We start from the raw sequence: 19,509 nt of genomic DNA on the forward strand, positions 1-19,509 counted from the left end.
CTTAAGAACAGCCCTAAAAAACCTCACTGTCTTGCACCACCTCTGCCTATAATGCAGTATTGAGATCCCTTCCTAGGTGAATCAACCCCACGTTTTCCCTGGATTTCTACAGCAACATAATTGAGAGGTTAATGATTTCTAAAAATAGATAAATACATGTCTGAAATGTTCTGAATGTGCAGATAGTTTTGAGCATAATCAGAAATTTAGAGAAGTGTATCCCACCTCTCGCCCTATAATAACTGGGATAGGCTCCAGTTTTACTATAGTTTTATGCATTTATCACATTGAACTACTGAGACATGCTCTTCAACTTGCACATCTTTATCTTTCCTTAAGACAGAGATTAAATGTGTAGTTAAACAAACTGTCAATTGGACTGAGATCTGGGCTTGGACTTGGCCCCATCTGAACCATTTCTGTGTGGCGTTTCCTGTCTGCTTGGGTTCGTTGCCTTGCTGGAAAATAAATCTTTTCCTGATAATTTTCTTAGTTCATTATCCCCTCTACGTTTACAAGCCTTCAAAGGCCTGTTCCTCTGATGCAAGGCCAGAGGATGCTGCCACCGTCATGCTTTACAGTAGAGATGGTGTGTTTGTGGTGATATGTGGAAATTGTCTCATCAGACCAAATAACCATCTTCTAGTTGACCTTGGAGTCACCCACATGGCTTTGGGTGAGTTCCAAGTGAGATTTCATGGCAGCTTTTTTCAGCAGTGGCTTCTTCTTTGCTACTCACCCATACAGTTTTCACTGATGAAAGAACCCAGGCAACAGTAGTTGTATGTACAGTCTCTTCTATCTATGCCCCTGAAGCTTTTAAATCCTTCAGAGTGGACACCTGGTGGCCTCCATCACTGGTGTTTTTCTTCCCCAGTCACTCTGTTTGCGAGGATGACCAGCTCTAGGCAAATTTAGACAACTGCCATACTTCTTCCATTTCTTAATTATGGACTTACCTGAACTCTGTGGTATATCCAGTGAGTTGGAAATTGTTTTGTAGCCAACTCCCAACTTTCAAGGACAGAGTTTTCTGAGTTCCTTTATGTTTTCTTTTTGCAGCAGCTGATGAACCAGAGTCTGAACCTTACAGATACAGGTGCCTTTATACAATCGCTTCATACATGGTAGATGCACAGGTGATCTCCATTTCCCCAACTGCTGGAATCAGCTGGACCTCTGATAAATTAGGTTGTCACTTTAAAGATCAAATGTTTATTTTACTATATATACTTTTAATTAACTGGCATTATTTTATCAACATGAAAGAAGCTTGACCATTGTTTTGACCATGATCTTATGTATTAAAGCATTGAAGGGGTGAATACCTTTTATAAGCATTGTATATGCAGTCAAATATACCTGGCTCATAAAGTAGTATCAGTCTCAGATTAGCAAATAACAGTCCCCTGCTGAGAGCGATAATAGCAGTGAAATCAGCCATGAAGAGGCTTGGACTGCTGGGAGGAGAAATAGGATACCAGCATAAATTATATATGTAAATTAAGGAAAAGACAAACACGTGTAACACAGGTGATAAATAGATTCCAGTGCTCACAAGACTCAGATTTTTACACTATAGATGCAAACAGTTTTGTTTTATTTGTACCGGTTAAGCTCAGTGTGCTGCAAAAACTCTCAGAAAAATAGATTAAAATTAAAGTATCAAATAAATAAACTGTTAATGTTATTCAATCAATAGCTGCTCTGACAGTCTGCTTCCATGCAATTACAGTGTCTGCTGCAGTGTTTTTAAATGCCACTCAGTCCAGATGAGTCGGAGGCTGAAAGGATGGGAAAAGTGACAGAAACACTGGCGAGAGCAGTAAGAAAAGCCACAAACAGATGTCAGAGACGAAAGGATAAGACACGCGTTAATGATCAAAAATACAGGAGAGTAAGAGCTGAACTGTTGCTTCACTTATCTAAATTCCTCTAGCATGAAAAGAAGTTGGCTTGTCTTGAGCAGAGGATACCAAGGCATTAAATTGGCTTCACTCTGAGCCTGTATGTGGTAGATGGATTGCAAAATGCGGGAGCCTCAAGTTCAGCATGTGCCCCTGGTAATTAGCACTGCACTTAAATAAAAGTAATGGACGGATAGTTTTAAAAATTGGATTTAAATCGATGCGGCAGAACCAGAGATAGCTAATCTCGTTCAGTGTCTGGGGTCCTGCAGCATTCATTTCTGCCCCGTGGCCCCAGAGGCTTGAACCAGCCCTTGTAGAAAGCAGATGGGCTGCAGAATGTTTTGGAAAGCAATTGCAAAATCCTGATTAACTGTCTCCATCTCGCAACTCCTCACTATTAGGCCAAATTTAATGATCACAGAATCAGACTGTAAAAAGCTAAAAAGCTGTTTTAACACTCCTCAACATAAACCTTTGGGAAACCAGTTTGCACTGCATATGGAACGTTTTGGTGTTTGGAGGTTTTGCTGTGCGGTGTGATGAAAAGTCCCTCCTTGACAGGATAAATATGAGCCAGCAGGCTGGTGGGTCTCTTGTAGGGCTGCTCAATTATGGCAAAAATGATAATCACGATTATTTTCACTGAAATTGAGATCACGATTATTTGACGATATTTATTTAACCCTTTAAGACCTACTATAGAACCAAGTCCACCAGAGCTTATATTTTTTTTTTTACATGCTGTGGAGCCATTTGTGGGAGCATTTCAAGTTGCTATACATCAATACAACTGTTATAGCCCATATTTTAATAATATGTATGCATTAAGTGCATAGTAATTACATAAATTGCAAAAAAGTGCAATAAACTACAAAAAAAATTGAAAATCGCTTTTGTTTTGTTTACATATATTTCTACTTGGAGAAATTTAAGAGGCTTATCCCTCAAAACTTTAAATACAATAAAGTTGCAAAAAATAGTTTCCCACCACAGGAAATTTATTTTGAGTGTCTTCATAGTTTTATTTTGGAGATACACCAATTTTTATATACTGCAGGAAAAACAAAAAACAATCCTATGATGCAAATTTGCAAAGAAAACAGCATGTGCCTCATTTCACTGTGGGAAGTGTTACGAACAGCTGATAGGAGCGTGTTTCTGGAATATTATGTTTTTGTTCCTGCAAGCGCTTTTTATGCAATTTTTGCAAAGCTATATGTGGAAGGAAACCGTGACCGAGGACAAGCTGATGGCATCAGATGTAAGTACAACTCCTCCGGTTTCATATGCAAAACAAATTATTGCGCTAGCTTACACGGTTCAGATTCTACAGGGATTTAAAAATAGTTACCCAAAACGGAACGTGCTGCTCTGACCGGCTTTAAAGGGTTAACAATGACTTTAAAAAAATAATATAAAATAGTGTGCAACACCACTGAAGTTTTTTTTTTTTTTTAAACTCTCTTTTCAACCAACGGCAGTCACTCTCCTCTCCAAATAACTTCTGCTTAGCTTTCCGAGCTTCCCTCGGGTCCTCTTAATCAGCGGTCTCCAACCTTTTTTGCGCCACGGACCGGTTTATGCTCGACAATATTTTCACGGACCGGCCTTTAAGGTGTCGCGGATAAATGAGGGAGGGGCTAATAATCGGCTCAGTCATTTTTAATGATCGTTGAAAGCCCAGATCGTAATCGTGATTAAAATTCGATTAATTGAGCAGCCCTAGTCTCTTGTAGAAAAAAAACGTAGAAAATTATAGAGCTCGTTGAAATACTTCTAATATTATAATACTAAATGAACCATGAAAGGATTTTTCTTGATTTTCTACTGACAGTGTGAATGGCACAAGGAAATGTTATTCAAACCAAGTTTCAAGGAAGGTCATTATAAATATATATCGAATGAATACAATCACAACCCACACTCAGCAAACTGAGCTCCACTCTTCCAGTCCACACAGCGTCTGCCTGCAGGTATTTTGATCATCAAGCAGAAGCAATCATCTAGTTCAAAGGTTTGCCTGATCGTTAAATGCTGCAAAATATTAGTTCTGCAAAGCTGCTATGCTGTAATCTGGTATGATTGTCTCAGATATGAACATGATGTGGATAATAAAATTCATTGCAGGGTTTAGGCTTACTTAGGAGTCACAGACTCGTCATTCATTTGCATTATGAGCCACCATTTGAGTCATATTTCAAGTGAACAAGTAATAATTTGTGTGAAAAAAAAAAATCATACAAAAGCAGTGGTGGCGTGAGATTCATTCACACGTCCATTCATTCCCACAAATATCTGTTATCTTAATGTGGATGTGATGAATGATGATAAAAGGAAGCGTTGAAAATGGGAGGACATGGGGCAGGATGTTCACTATTAATTCAATCATTCATTTTCTTTTATTTATGCAAAACATTTGCATGTTCTTTTTCACTATCCACTTAGATTGAACATTATGCTCTTAGCATTTTTATTCAATCAACATTCAATCAAAGATGATGGTCAAAGAGAGCCTGCAAATGGCTTGCATGTGTAATATTTTAAGAGTGGTAAAAGCGTGGTAGTGTGGAAGTCAGAGCTGTCGCCTCGCAGTAGGAAGATCCTGAGTTTGAATGCACCTGCTAGCATCTTTGCATTTCGGAGTACTCAGGCTTCCTCCCACAGTCCAGAGACATGTGTGTTAGGTTAACTCCATCCAGCCATTTTCTACAGCTTATACAGAGTCAGACTTCCCTCTCCCTGCCTACCTCCAAGCCAGCCAAGACATGTATCCTCTCCAGCATATCCTGGGCCTGCCGCCAGGCTTCCTCACAGCATAACATACCTAAAACACTTCAACTGGCTCCTTTTGATGTGGAAGAGTACTGGCTCTACTGATCAACATAACGCTCAGCTCTCTCTTCAGCACAACAGATCAGTACAGTACTTCATCCACATCACTGTAGATGCTGCATCAATCTGCCTGTCAATCTCCTGGTACTTAAGGTACTTAAATTAAACTTAAAGTTGGGGCCATCGCCTTTTTCTGGTAGAAAATAATGGCTTCACAGCTGCATGTGTCAGTTGTCGTATCTGATTCAGATCCATGAGGCCACAACCTGATTAAACCAAAAGACCCACATCATCCACCGTCCCAGCGGAAATAAAGAGTTTGATTCCCTAATTCTGGAGCACATCTTCCAGGAAGGAAGTCAAGGTGAATCTCATCCAATCCAGTGAATGAGGTTAATTGATGACTGCAAATGGGTATTAATACATGTGTAATTGGTTGTCTGTCTCTGTGTGTCAACTATGCAACACACTGGCATCCTATGCAGGGTGTAGCCTGCTTCTCACCCAGCAGGAATAGGCTCCTTTGCCTGCTCCCAGCCACCCTGAAAGGATCAGCAGAAATGGGTGGATGAATGGATGGTAAGAGTAAGACTGTGCACCACAGTGACTGACTAGAGGCAATGAAAACTATTACATGAGCTCCACCACAGTGAGTACCTCTCAAGGATGCTCACTCTTTATCAAACGCTTTAGTGAACCAGACCGAGGTGAGCATTAATAAGACTTTACTGATTACTTTAAAGGTTCTTTGCAACATCACATCTTGATCTATATATGAAGAGCCTTAATAGTAAAGGACCAAAGGGACTCACTTAGTGGCTTTTTTCTTATTGGAATTTTGCTGATAGCCATTTTAATATCTGTCATTGTTTTTGTAAAATAACAGTTCAAACGTGTTGGTAAATGTATGCATTTTCTGGCAAAGAGAAGAGAGAAGAAGGCTACCACTCCTGCTTTCTCATTTGTACTGTTAGGATGCCTGGGTCGTTGACCCAGGCTTTTGAGTTTATTATATTAATATCATTTCTAGTCTTCGGTTTCTTTGTTAGAGTTCTGTCTTATGGTTTATGTCTCTGTGTTCTCTAGTTGCTCTGTCTCCCCTGTCAGCTGTATCCCCTTGTCAAGTTCGCGTCTCTGTGTTATGTTTCCTGTTTTACTTTGAAAGTCCGTGTCTCATGTAAATGCGTCTGGTTTTGCTTCCTTTGTCTCGTTAGGCCTGATTTGCCTCAGCTGTGTTTCCCTCCTGTTACCCATTCCCTGATTGCTCCCTCTGTGTATTTAAGCCTTGTGTTTCTCTGTGTCCCTGTTGTAATCTACTGTTATCTACCCTCACTCATGCTGTGTGTTTTGGGGCTTCCTGCCTGCGTTAATGTTTGTATTTTGGAAGTTTGTTACTTTGAGTTCAGCATTAAAGCTGTTTTTTGAGTTCATATCTGTCTCTGGAGTCTGCACTTTGGGTCCTTTTCCTGCCTGCACACAGCTGTTCCATAACATGTACACTGAATATAAAGTGGCAACAACCGTCTGTTATCTTACTTCAAACACGGGGAAAGACTAACCTGGCTCTACACGAAGCCAACTAAATCTGCCGAGCAACATCTTTAAGGGGCTTCTTCCTCTTGTGGCATGAAAAAAAGCAAGATGACAGTGCCAAACTGAATTTTTAAAATCCTCTTTGGGGACATCCCACCCAAAAATAAATTATGCATGTTTTTTCTCTATCCATCTGTTTTTGGTTAGAACTGGTGAGTTTTGGCAAGAACGGACTGTTTATCTCCCTGGCCAACTAATTGCACTGGCCTTGTGGTTCTCTCAGCAAAAATGCTAAAAAATGTGATGCTCACATTCTCAAATGCAACTTGCTCAATGGAAAAGGAAGGCCATTATTGTATATATGCTGTATTTGGGATTAGGGGAATGTGAGATTTCTCTCTTTATAAATATAATATAGGATGCAAACATGTGTACACCTGACATGTTACCCAGTAACAGCTATAAAACTGTAAGGCCAAAATCAGTGGCCTTGGGTTCCTTGAATAAGAGACAGGTTTTAGAATATTTTCTCTTCCTTATCATAAATCCAGAGTAAAACATATAAACTCTGCCTCTGCCTGAAAACCAGAAAAAAAAAACTGAGAATAAATAACAACCAGTGAGTCACTAACAGCTATTGTACCTATTCTAAAAGATTCTCAAGTGTAGCTTGACCAAATTTTATCTAACAGAAATGCAACGCAACAGTTTACAACCTTCTGAAGTGAATCTGCCATGTTTGATACCCTTTGAAAAACATGGCTTATTTCCTCTTTATACCAGACCTGGTAGAGGGACCAGTGAGAGGGAAGGATCAAGAGTTGAATTTCTTTTTATTTTGCCCAATTAATGGCATTTTAACTTTTAAAGTTCTCATTTTCAACTAGAGTCACAAGAGAAGGGATACAGACTCACCTGTGTTTACAGGGACCTCTCAGCAAACTGAAGGATGGTGGGTAACGTCAGTAAACATCTCATTTCTGAAGTGCTGCACAGAGGGCACATTGTCATCATATAATGCATACAGTAGCGTCTGGGTTTTTGCTCTGGCTCTGCTTTGAGCAGAGGCAAGCAGTAACATACTGCTTTAACAAGGGATCAGCAGCATCATTACAGCTGCACAAAGACATCTCCTCTACTGCTGCGGCGCTTTGTGGAAGTTTCCCAGCCGAAGCACAAGCAAACACCAGATCACCAATAACGCAGGTTGCCAAAGTGTGTGTGTGTATATATATATGTATATGTGTGTGTGCAAAAACATATTTGTCAGCACAGTTGCCCACACACACTTTTTTGCATGATTAGATCAAAACTATGCAAAAAGTATGAAAAACACATGCAGTATTTTGCATGTGGATGTACTTACCAATACCTGCAGTGTTGCAAACCACATATTTTGTACCTGTCACTCTGAGGTTTCTTGTTTGTTTGATTTTCATGTCTAAAAAAATTCCAGGGTGATGCCATCCTGAGTGTTGCTAATGCACTCACTCTGTTGACTAGTTAGAGCCCAGGCCTATTTCTATTATCTTGCTGATGAGCCATCTGATTGATTCACGACTGTCGGTGCAAATGCCCTCAGAAAAATTTTAACAGGGTGGAAAAGAAGTCTTTTATATTTTAGCTTTCCAGCTGTGTTGACATGTGTCAAAAAATGAGAATAAATTCTTGTGACATTGCTTTGATTGGCTTAATTTCGTTACATTTCAAATGAGCTCCAAAAGATGTGTTGTTTTTTGCAGAATGGCTGGATGAACAACCTTTGCCTCGGAGAGAGTGTTGTGGAGATAACAAGGCAGCTGCTGAACATTAATCCTTGGCTGAGGTTTAAATACTATAAAGGCTCCAGGCGAGATCTCGCAAAAGTCCGTCTTAATTTTTTTTCTCCCATGTCCCCTGCGGGGCTCCGTAATTTATAGCTGTTCGAAATTAAAGTTATTCCAGCAGGTATTATGAAAAGCAGGAGTACACTGTGTTTCAGGGATAACAGCGACCTCTGTGGCCACAAGTGGAAATTACATCATTTTGGCACAGCTTATCATGTGCCCGCGAACCCAAAACAAAATCTCATCTCATTACAAAACAGCAATTTTACAGTTCACAGTCATTTAATTTAATTTAACTTAACGCGAGCTCAGTGTAAAATGTGGTGGATAAAACATGCCAGTTTATGCAATGTTAGTTTATTTTGTATCTTTCACCCTCCTAATGTGAAATTTTTGAATCATGACTACAAGCAGCAATTATGAAGTAATAACGTGATTCCAGCATTAAAATTATACCATCACAGCTGATATCTGCACATTCACATTTGGTTCTGTTTTAAAAGAAAAAAAATGTTTATTGGTTTGAAAGGCATGCCTCAAAAGCTACAGTATGTTAGGGGTCAGGGTGAGATGGTGCTAGATGATCCCTACAGGGAGCAGCTGAAAGAAGAAGAGACATGAAAAAGAATAACAAAGTGCTGAAAACTTTGATGGTTTGGCCTACAGCAAATTGCCAGACATTCATTGTGATAGTTTCAGCCTGGCCATTTTACCGCTGCCAGTCTTCAGGAATAGTGTCCAGGCTCATTGAAGCACATTCAGAGCTCTTCAACGCTTCACTAAAACCGAGGTCGGAGCTCTGGAGAGGCCAACCCGTGACAGACAGTTTGTTATTGTGTGTTTTTCTATTCATGTATGTTTTTATTGCATACCTGGATAGAAATGTTTTTATTGATTTATTATTATTATTATTATTACATTGGCAGTGTGTTTGGGGTCACTGTGAAAAATTAAGCTGCTGTTAATCAGATGCTTTCCAGATGGTATTACATGGTGGATCAATATCTAACAGTACTTTTCTGTGTTCATAATTCCATCATTTTGATGAGAGCTCCAATAATACTGCCTGAAATGCAGCCAATGGACAACTTAGTTTTGAGTTGTGGGAAAAAACCATGACAGAGCCTCTACTGTTGCTCTTCTGTGTTGGCTGTAGACTCTCACTTTTGTACCTCTCCTCACCCTCTCCTTACATACTCACTCAAAAGACTTAAAACAAATGTTTCAAATTTAGATTCATCACTCCATCAGAACTGTTGCTAGTGATTTTTAGTTTGGTTCTTGTATAATTTAACACAGTGGCCCCCAACCTTTTTTGCGCCCTGTCGCGACCTTTAAGGTGTCACGGATAAATACGTTAAAATAAAACCAGTGCTGGTAACAAAAAAAGATTTATTCATAACACATGGGAAAAGACCCAGAGAAAAAGAGTTAATGATAAATGTGATTTTTTTAAAATAACTCTAAAAATCAATAAAAACCCTGAAAACCATAAATTTCACACCAAACCTCAACTCTCACGGCCCGGTACCAAACAACTCACGGACCGGTACCGGGCCATGGCCCGGGGGTTGGGGACCACTGATTTAAGAAACCTTAGCCTTTTCTTTCTTTTTCCTTTCATTACGAATGGCTTCTTGACAGCCACCACCTTGATACCACGTCCACTGAGACCATTTCTGATGATTAGACTGATTAGCTGAAGGGCCAGATGCATCTCTCAGGGTCTGTGTCAGATTTTTTTCTGAATTTTTTACTCATTGTGAAAGACATGACTTTCAGATACTGTTCATCTGGTGTAGATACTTTGTTAGACCTGCCACTTTTTCTTTTGTCCTCCACTTTGTCCAATTTCCTCAACTTTTTTTAGGACACCTTGCACATGATATGTCAAGTTTTCAGTTAACAGGTCTTGGGAATCACCTTGTTGGTGCAAAAATAAAATTTCATGCCTGTCAAATTATGTTTACTTTGACATTTCTCATGGATCCAACCAAAGAAACTAGAACAAATGATTATTTTTTTCCCACAACTTAAAACTAAGTTGTCCGTTTTATACAGACACAACCAGTGACGGTCCTAGCCTGTTTGGCGCCCTGGGCGAAAACTCCCTCCCTTATTTCTGGGATTTCGCACAACCTAGGATCCAAATCATGAATACATAATGGGCTTGGATTTACAAGATTATGAATGAAATGTGCTCTATTTGGAAGCAGCCGGCCCCCTCCCCTTTCGATTGTTTGTGTGTGAGACTTTAAATCATCAAACTGTAAATTATAAATTTTGAATTGTTATTGATCCCTTTACCCCTGGTCCTAAAGTGTATATTTATTTTCTTACTCTTCTTATATTTATTGTTTGTTTACTTGCACTGCTGTAACTGGAGCCTCGTCGCCTCGTTTATGCTGGACTGTATGTAGCGGAGATGACTTTGACTTCGGCAGCGAGCAGGCGCACTGAGGGCTCTCGCGCTCACTTTTCGCGTATAGAATTTCGAAAAAACATCGGTGCAAATTATAAGTCTGTATCATAATATCTGGTGTTTTCGTGTTTGTTGGTTTGTTTTTATTTTGTTTTATTTTGCGAGTTGGTTATTAGATGCCACTCCAGCCAGCCAGAGAATCCCCCGCTGCCCCGACCTCTCCTCCCTGTGCCGCAAGCAGCAGGCGCACCTCGCAAACGGAGGGCACCCTTACTCCCAGCAAATAGGCGATAGAAAACCAATTGGTGCCTATACCATTCCCAATATGCGCTGGCATGACGTTGGGGCAGCATGAGTAGGCTACGAGCATTCTTTTTTTTTTTTTAAATTTTTGCCGATGCCCGTGATGCCGCCCCCCACAAGGTAACCGTATCAAACCGTATCAAAAACCGCTACTGGACACAACACCAGTTGACCCCTTTAATCAGGTGCATTTTTATGTTTGAATGGTTCACAGGTCCGTGTTAAAACACTCCTATGAAAAAGTTCACGTAAAAGGACTGGACTGAAAATGAGTGGAAAAAGCAGCCAGTGTCCAAAGAAAAACTTCCAAAAGCCTTCAGAAAGCCTGGAGAACTATTGTTCAAGATCACTTTAAAAGATTACCAGAAAGTCTCACTCCTTTTAAAGAAACACAAAGATGTCAGGCGGCTCAATCCGATCACTCTACACTATAGATACAAATGCTGGTATTGATCAGTGCCAGCACAACTGGATCAATACTTTATTTCTATCCTCTAAGTTTGGTATGTAGCCCACTAAATTGTGTTTAAAAAAAAATTTTTTTTAGATGACTGCCATAAAATATATTTTCAAAATAAATCAAAAGCAGGTTTGTTTTTATTAGGAAATTATTGTGAAAACTAAAACTCACAGTGCTTTAGTGATCAGAATTTGCAAACTAATCATAATTCATCTCATAAACCATGGCACACTGCTCTCCCCTACATTAGCTACCTTTTTAAGTTTAAAAGTATCGATATCGGTATGTTCAACACTTCCTCCGTGTTCACTACTAACTGTTTAATAAATCTGTATTTATAACACCGGCACCAATTGTTCTGCCAGACGGAAGCAGCAGTTTTACTACCAGATGTCGAATAAAAGAAGAAGTAACCCTCCGCGAGCGTTTGTGGGTAATGGAGTCTTTCAATGGCGTGTCTGCTTGGCGCTAACTAGGCGAAGAACTACATATCCCGCTTGTCTTCACTGCAGCGTGTTTTTGTGTGGACGAGGCGAAACGTACTTCGCTTTGCTTTTCTATGCTAGCAGTTAGAGCAGTTACACTCGTGTCTGTGAGCGGTGCTTCACAGATAGTGGACGTCAAAACACGGCCACCATACGTCACGGTGCGGAATGTCAACAACGGCATCTGGCGGAACAGTTTCAGGTGTGTAAGTGTGAATTAAATGTCGTGAACTGCTTGTAAAATTAATCTAACGCCTTTGTTTCACTCATAGTCACTTGGATGAGTGACGAAACGTTTCTCCCACTGAAAACGCTCCGTCCAGATGAACAGAATCAACCTTTGGAGGTCTCCTAATAAAGTTGTCATGTTCATTTTTAAGTGAACATTTCTCAAGGAATAGGGTCGTTGTCAGGTCATTTAGGACCCCTTAAAGATGTTTTATTTTCATTGAGTTGCATTACAGCTCCAGTTCTAAACCCTACATTATTTTTGCTTTACATTTGAGCATGAATAAAGACTTAATGCTGAAGAAGCATTGATGAAGATAATAAATTTTTAATGCACATGAGTCAGGTTAACAAGGCTTTTTTTCTTTAGCATTTACAGTCAAGTGAAACGATGAGCAAATTTTAACACTATACAAAGGTAACCCGAGTAAATACAAAATGCAGTATGTAAGTGGTGATTTCATTTATTAAGGGCAAAAGTTATAAAAACCGCACCGGCCACTGTCAAAATGTAATTCCCCACCTTGTTAAGTCACAAATTCAAAGCCATTAATCACATTTTTTTGGAAAGCTAACCATGCAAAGACCTGGTTACTGTTGGACCTCTTCAATTATGAAATATGTAAATAGAACCTGTTTTTCAAAGTGAAGTAGATTTAAAGATCTCTAAAAGCAACACATCATGCCACAATCTAAAGAAAGTCGAGAACTCCTGAGAAACAATTTCTCATCTATCAGTCTGGAAATTATTACACAGATATTTCCAAGGTTTTGGACTCCAGCAAACTGCTGTGAGAGGCACTGTCTAGAAATGACCAGCTTCACCACTGAACTTTTCCAGGAGTGGCCAGCTTACCAAAATTCCTCCAAGAACACATCAACGACTTATCCAGGAGGTTGCAAAACAACAAACAGGCAAAAACCACTGCTGACCAAAAGGAACACGACGACTTGTCTCACATTCGCCCAAAAACATCTTGATGATGCCTTAGACTTTTGGGAAAATATTCCATGGACTGAGTCAAAGGTTTCATAAAAAGAGCATTGTAGCAACAGTCAAGCATGGTGGTGGTAGTGTAATGGTCTGGGGCTGCTTTGCGGCTTCAGGATCAGGATGACTTGTCGTAACTGATGCAACCATGAATTCTGCTTTCTACCAGAAAATTCTGAAGGAGAATGTCTGACATTCATGCCCTGAAGCTTGAACACATTTGAGTCCTGCAGCAGGAAAAAGATTTGCAGTCCACTTCTTAACGGCTCCAAAACAAAAATGTTTGGAGTGACCTAGTCAAAAAAACCACACCTGATGCCTCTTAAAGTCACCTTTCTCTGCACCTCTGGACCGTTTCCAGTGCAGTTTTCTGGAAATCCCTTTCACTCTCCTCAATCCTGAGTGTCACTAATGATGAGAGCGGAGCCTCACGCGACAACCGGGTGACCAAACAGAAGTTCCCAACATCAAAGCCTGAAGATAAGCCCCCTGAACAGGAGCATGTTTGTTTTTGTTCTGACATTTACAGTATTCTGCACTGAGAGTCCACCCACAACAGTTGCACTGTCAAACCAGGGTTGTGCTCTAACATCCTGAGTCACCCAAACTCATCCGATTTATTGTCCTAACCCTATTTTAATAAGCAGCAATCACTTAAAGTTTTTCGATTCACACCATGTAAAATTAAACATTGTTTTTACTTTGATACAATTATAATTTTCATCACTTCCCTTTCAGTAATTTTTCAGTTAATTATTTTTTAGCCACTGAGAGTAGTCAGCTTTGTCCTACCCGAGAGATTTAATTTAGACTGACATAAAAGGGAGAAAGGAAAAAAAAATAGCTAAAAACCTGATGCGAGAATGTCTGATCATAACAAAAATGACGATAAAATGGTTTCTGTTGTAAAGTCTGCCAGTCAATTAACCATTCTGATATTGCAAACTAGGAATAATGGAATGACAGCTCACATTTGAGAAACTTGAAAGGTCTATATTTGACATTTTCCAGTTACCAAAATAGGTTTTAATTATTTTTCTACTCATTAATTCCCTCATTGTGTCAGTGCCGCAGCTAAGAAAGAATCTGACGGGAACAACAGATGTGATGGCTTATTGTTTGTCTACTCTTAAAGGTGCGAATATCAAATTTAAGAAGCAACAGACCAAAAATAATTATGAAACCATCTGTGCATGCCAGATTCTTCTATAATGACTGTTTGTCAGCAGTGAGGTAGCCCGAGCCCGGCAGCTGGATATGTTTCTGTAATCCTAATGATGCTGGACATTTTTTATCCAATGCGGTCTATAAAGAACTGGGGGAAATAAATGAGCCACAAGGCTTTAGGTCGTTGCACACTTACATTTTAAAGATCTGGTAGATCATATCTTACACAAACACTAGGTAGAAATTAATTGGTTCTTTGGGTGGCTCACTGGTGTTTGTGTCTACTTCAACCTTAACACGAGGAACAAACTAATAACTCTGACGTGTCTTCTCTGTCCAAAGCAGCGACTGATGGAGTTTCCAGAAGATTTTAACCAGCTCGAGCTTCTCGACACACACGGACACCTGATCCCCCGAGGGTCTGGCAGCGTGTGGACCGGAAGCAAGGACGATGAAGAAGAGCCAGAGGAGAGGGAGCACAGTGAGGAGTGGTATCTGGAAAAGGAGGAAGCTCTCAAAGATGAACCCAACGAGCTCATTCTGTGGGCGGCAGAAAACAATCGCGTAAGTCCAGTTTTGTTTTCAGATTAGGGGTGAGCGGTAGAGCTTTAAAATAATATTATTATTTCAAGGAAATTTGTGAAAATGATATTATGTATGGGGAAAAATCTTTTCCATCCTTGTTTTACAGTGAGCTACTGTCACTGCTGACAGGCTATCTAATTTGAAGTGTGAATCTATTGAAACAAAGTGCCAGTTTTTCCTGGTGCCAACTGGTACCAATTCCCTTCTGGCTTCATCTTCGTTTTTGCAGCGTTTAAAAAAAAAAAAAAGAAAAGAAAAGTTTAGTTGTTTTGCTTCTCATTTCCTTCCTTCTTCACGTGAACTACAGTAGAACCCAAAGGAAGGAGATAATATCCTCGTTTATATTGTAGCCTGAATAGTTAAACTTTGAGTTTTTCTTCCATCTGTTGCAGCACAAACGGTATCATCAGTCATTCAGGTCTTTAAACTGAAACATGGTTTGATTTTCATCCTTTGGGCATCCAGTTTTTTTTAACCATCTATCAACATGAACATCTTGTGCTGCTGCAGTTTAGCTCACTTTTGTCAACTACTGTAGGTTTTTTTTTTGGTAGTTTAAGATGAATTTTACCCGTTTTGATCCCAACTCTCTGTAGATGACCTTTACTTAACTAAAGATACCAAACTTATACAAAGTTCACCTAAATACGCTGCAGTCTCAGAAGTGACCAGGAAACGAGTTAACACTATTATTGTACCGAGATTAAACGGCTGTCGCAGTACAGCTTCTGCAAATGACTTTTTCCTGTCGTGAAAATGGCGACAGCAGCTTTCAGTGGTCTCAACATAATACCACAAAAATACATTTTGCTGTCATCTTAAAAGCAGCACTTTGCTTCCCCCTCACACACTCCTGCCCTCTTCCCCATCATCTTCCTCTTTGCAGTCAGCAGCTGCGAGCGGATCAGTCTGTTCTTTTTCCTTCTTTGTCGCTGGTTTTCTTTGTAAGATACTGAGTTATCCAATGTAGCATCTGCTGCTGACTATTTGTTGACAGTAAAACTACTCCTCTGGAAACCTATGTTATTTTAAAGCATGAGCTTTTTTATTTTAAAGGTCACTGGGAAATGAAAACTGAAGGTATAGAGCCGCCGGTCTTTGCTGTTGCTGATGTCTCCCCTAAATTTTAGTTCAGGATACACTGACTGCCACGTCTATTTACTGCAATTTCTCAGCCAAGCATCCCTCTTGGTCAATTACTAGACACTATTTATTCAAGTTTGAATTAAAGTCCTGGGGGCACACACTGGGGAAAAAATCACAACACAAGCTGATGCTTTATGAATTTCAAACCAGTCATGACCTTTGAGTCTTCATCTCAGGATAGAAGCAGAGCTGAATAAATAGTAATTACAGCATTTAGGGACACAAATTAAAGTCACTCCATTAAAGTCAAATGTTTGTCAAACAAATATTTTCCCCCGACAGATCTCTGGCCTGCTGCGAGATCTAAGCAGCAACTAATCGTAACTGCATAAAATTCCTACTGGCTGAAGCTGGACATCATCCAAGTGTGAGGGTAGAGCAATGGCAAAACTAATCAGCTTCGTATATTCACTTTATTTTTACACTTCACCTTTAAGGATAAATACAAAGATAAAAGCACAGTTTCATCATATGCATCCTTTATTTTGGCAGATTTTTGTTCTAATCCCACGGAGACGTTGACCACACACAGGATGGTTTGTGGTATCCTTTAAGTTGTTTCCACTTGAGAAGGTTAAATAGTGTAAATAAATAGTCTTGAATGTTGATTTTTTTTTTTTAATGATTATTTCTTCTAGTTAAAATTACACATGGCTCTCTAACCACAAATGGGAACTCGTGAATTAGTTGTAAATATTTCACAGGCAGCAGTGATTATATTTGAATTTCAAATTTTAATACTCAGAAGGCATCAATACCTTTTTCCCAGTTATATAAAAAATAAAAACAAAACACAGAGTTTACAAAGTGACCGTCTAGATTAAAAATGATAGAACTATATACTAATGCACCAGTATAGCTGTATGAGTAACCTGCTGTCTGAGACTTGTGGTAAATTCAATATTAAATGTCAAGAATTGCAGAAGTTCCACCGAGGAATAAAAAATCTCATGACTTTCTACACCATGAGGCAGGAAGCAGCACAGAAACACAGCTGCATTTAATACAGCCTGAACTCCCGAAAAAGACAAAGCACAAAAGCTGAATGAAAAACAATATACACTTGCAGATAATTAAACTTGCGTCAGCCTAATTTAATCAAAGTTCATTATTTGCATTATAACACTGTCACATCCAGCAGTTTCCCTCAACACACCATAATTGAAAAAGATTCGTGCGTGGAATAAATTCCCAAATAATTCAAAGTTATTTGGAGTCATGACAAATTTTCTTGATTTTTGTCTTGATTAAGTGAGTAGAAGAATTCAGCTGAGCAGTTTCCAGACAGTAAGTCCTGATAATGTCAGGAGAATAATTTCATGGAGCTGTCCAGAGTTTCCTTTTTGTACATGTAGCCCACAGCAGGAGATTTTCATCAGATGTGTTCTCATTGTTCTCACCTCTGGAACAAGTCAGCTTAACTTTGGAGCTAAGAAGCTGGGTAGAGCATGTAGGAGGCAGGATGCGCAGCACCCACTCATTTGCTGTAAATTCCCAGAGCTTTTGCCTTCTGTGTTCTCAGTTTGACCTTGCACTGACTTTGTACAAGGAAGCTGGCAGGGAGAAGATCTTTTGACGCCTGATCCGGGGCTACAGTGCATGTGTGAATATAATTTAAACAGCAGTTCTTCCTCCTGCAGGGTGATTTTCAGTCTGACATTACTGTCTTTAAATCATAATCTTATATGCTTTTCATACAAGTTTCACACAAGACAGATACAAACTTTATAAGATTTATATATATCTTTTCCATATGGGTAACCTTTACTTTGAAGCTGAACAGTCTATGTTTCCAGTTTATATTAAAGTTTCTCCACTGCTCAGAGACTAGTTGACAAGTGTTTGCAGAGTGTTCCTTTTGACCTTTTTTCTTTGTTAGCCTACGTTATTGGTATCAGTTTGTTGGTTAAACCGAAGCTTTGCTGAAGAGGTATCAGAAAGTCTGAAAATCAAACTGCTGCATCAGGTCCTTTGACAGCTTTTGGTGCCTTTACCGCAAAGTAAAAAATAAACGAAGGTGCTTATGTGACTATTTAAAGTTTGCATGAAGCACAAATGGAGCCGACCTTGTGATCAATGTTGCAGAAATGAAGTTTTATTTGAGAAAGAGCAGCTCAAATGAAAGGTTTTCTTACAATCACTTTATGTGGTTTTCTTTCAGCTTGCCACAGTCCACAGTTTGTTAGCTGCTGATCCTTCGCTGGTGCACTGCTGTGATGAAGATGGTTACACTCCCCTGCACCGTGCAGCATACAGCGGTCACATCGAAGTCGTCTGTGCTCTGCTTGCCGGCGGCTCTAAGGTCAACCCCCGCACCATCGACGGCTGGACTCCCCTTCACAGCGCTTGCCGCTGGAGCCGCGTTTCTGTGGCGAGTTGTCTCCTGCAGCACGGAGCGGAACTGAACGCCCAGACCAACGGTGGACTCACACCATTACATCTCGCTGCTTCATACACAAGCTTCTCAAAAACAGACTCCAGACACACCTTAGAGCTGCTGCTCTCTCAGCGCCATCTGAAGCCGGGGCTCCGCAGCAGCAGCGGGGAGACTGCCGGAGAGGTGGCTCGACGTAGTGGGCCCCATCACTTTATGTTTGAGATGGTGGAAGACTATGTGAATGTGGTGCCCATCTCATGAACAAAAGCACAGGCCCACACAGGCTTTCACATTAGTATTGATGTCTTGCTCATGGTCAGGTTTCCTTTTGAAGCAACATAATAAACGTGAATGTCAAATCTCCAATTCATCTTCTTTACAATTAGACTGAAAGTTTCTTCTCTTTTATTCTGCAATAGACCACAGGTTAAAAAAAGGTCTCTTTAAACCTGAAATTGCAGGATTTCTGAGGAGCTGAAAAGATGCTGTGATAAGATTCAAGCTGTGTTTCTGAGTGCCAATTGTTCAGTGACATTTAGATATTAGAAATTCAAACCATTGTATCTACCTGTTAACTAAAAGTCTTTTTCAACCTTGAAAGGTTTTCTTTGGATTTGTGTAGGGCCTAACTTTTACACTCATTAGCCACTTTATTTGTTGCTCGAGTAGGCTCTGGTACTCAAACGATGATCACTTGGTACTATGGTGCCCAAAATGTGCCAAGTAAATATAACCCACACCATTACAACACCACTACTAGCCTGAAACACTGATTAAAGGTAGGATGGATGAGACTTATCAGATCAGGCAATGTTTTTTTATTTTCTATGGTCCAGTTATAGTGAACTTGTTGTGTAGCCTCAATTTCCTGTTCTTAGCTGACAGAGATGGCATCCAGGTTGGTCTTCTGCTGCTATAGCCCATCTGCTTTAAGGTTTGACATGTTTTAAGAGATGCTTTTCTGCATAACTTGGTTGTAACTTATGCTTATTAGTGAATATTCATACTGATCTTCTTTTGGCCTCTGACAGTGGATTTATGTCTGTGCTTGTATGGCTAAACCTCAGTGCAGTGTTTGATACTGTTGAGAATATTTTATTATAGAAATTAGAGCATGCCATAGATACTGCACTGCTGTGATTTGAATCATATCTAATAAACCCCAATGTGTTAATGTAAATGGGAAGTCCACAGGGTTCTAGGATTCTGCTGACATTATATATGGATCCCTTAGGCCAGGGGTC

The 19,509-nt window shown here is 39.8% G+C and overlaps 1 protein-coding gene across 2 annotated transcripts; it reads left to right on the plus strand.

Moving 5' to 3' along the window:
* The first annotated feature begins 11,798 nt into the window (after positions 1-11,798).
* ankrd49 (ankyrin repeat domain 49) lies at positions 11,799-18,631 on the plus strand. 2 transcript variants are annotated; one of them, XM_014409047.2, is made up of 3 exons: positions 11,799-11,973; positions 14,500-14,721; positions 18,050-18,631. In XM_014409047.2, the coding sequence occupies exons 2-3, from the start codon at positions 14,509-14,511 to the stop codon at positions 18,524-18,526; spliced, it is 690 nt and encodes a 229-aa protein (XP_014264533.1). In that variant the 5' UTR covers positions 11,799-11,973; positions 14,500-14,508; the 3' UTR covers positions 18,527-18,631. The 2 variants fall into 2 exon arrangements, with proteins under 2 accessions (XP_014264533.1, XP_004564408.1); XM_004564351.2 differs by having other exon boundaries at positions 14,503-14,721.
* The last annotated feature ends 878 nt before the right edge of the window (positions 18,632-19,509 follow it).

This window comes from Maylandia zebra, linkage group LG6 (genome assembly GCF_041146795.1).
Source record: "Maylandia zebra isolate NMK-2024a linkage group LG6, Mzebra_GT3a, whole genome shotgun sequence".
Classification (NCBI taxonomy): domain Eukaryota; kingdom Metazoa; phylum Chordata; class Actinopteri; order Cichliformes; family Cichlidae; genus Maylandia; species Maylandia zebra.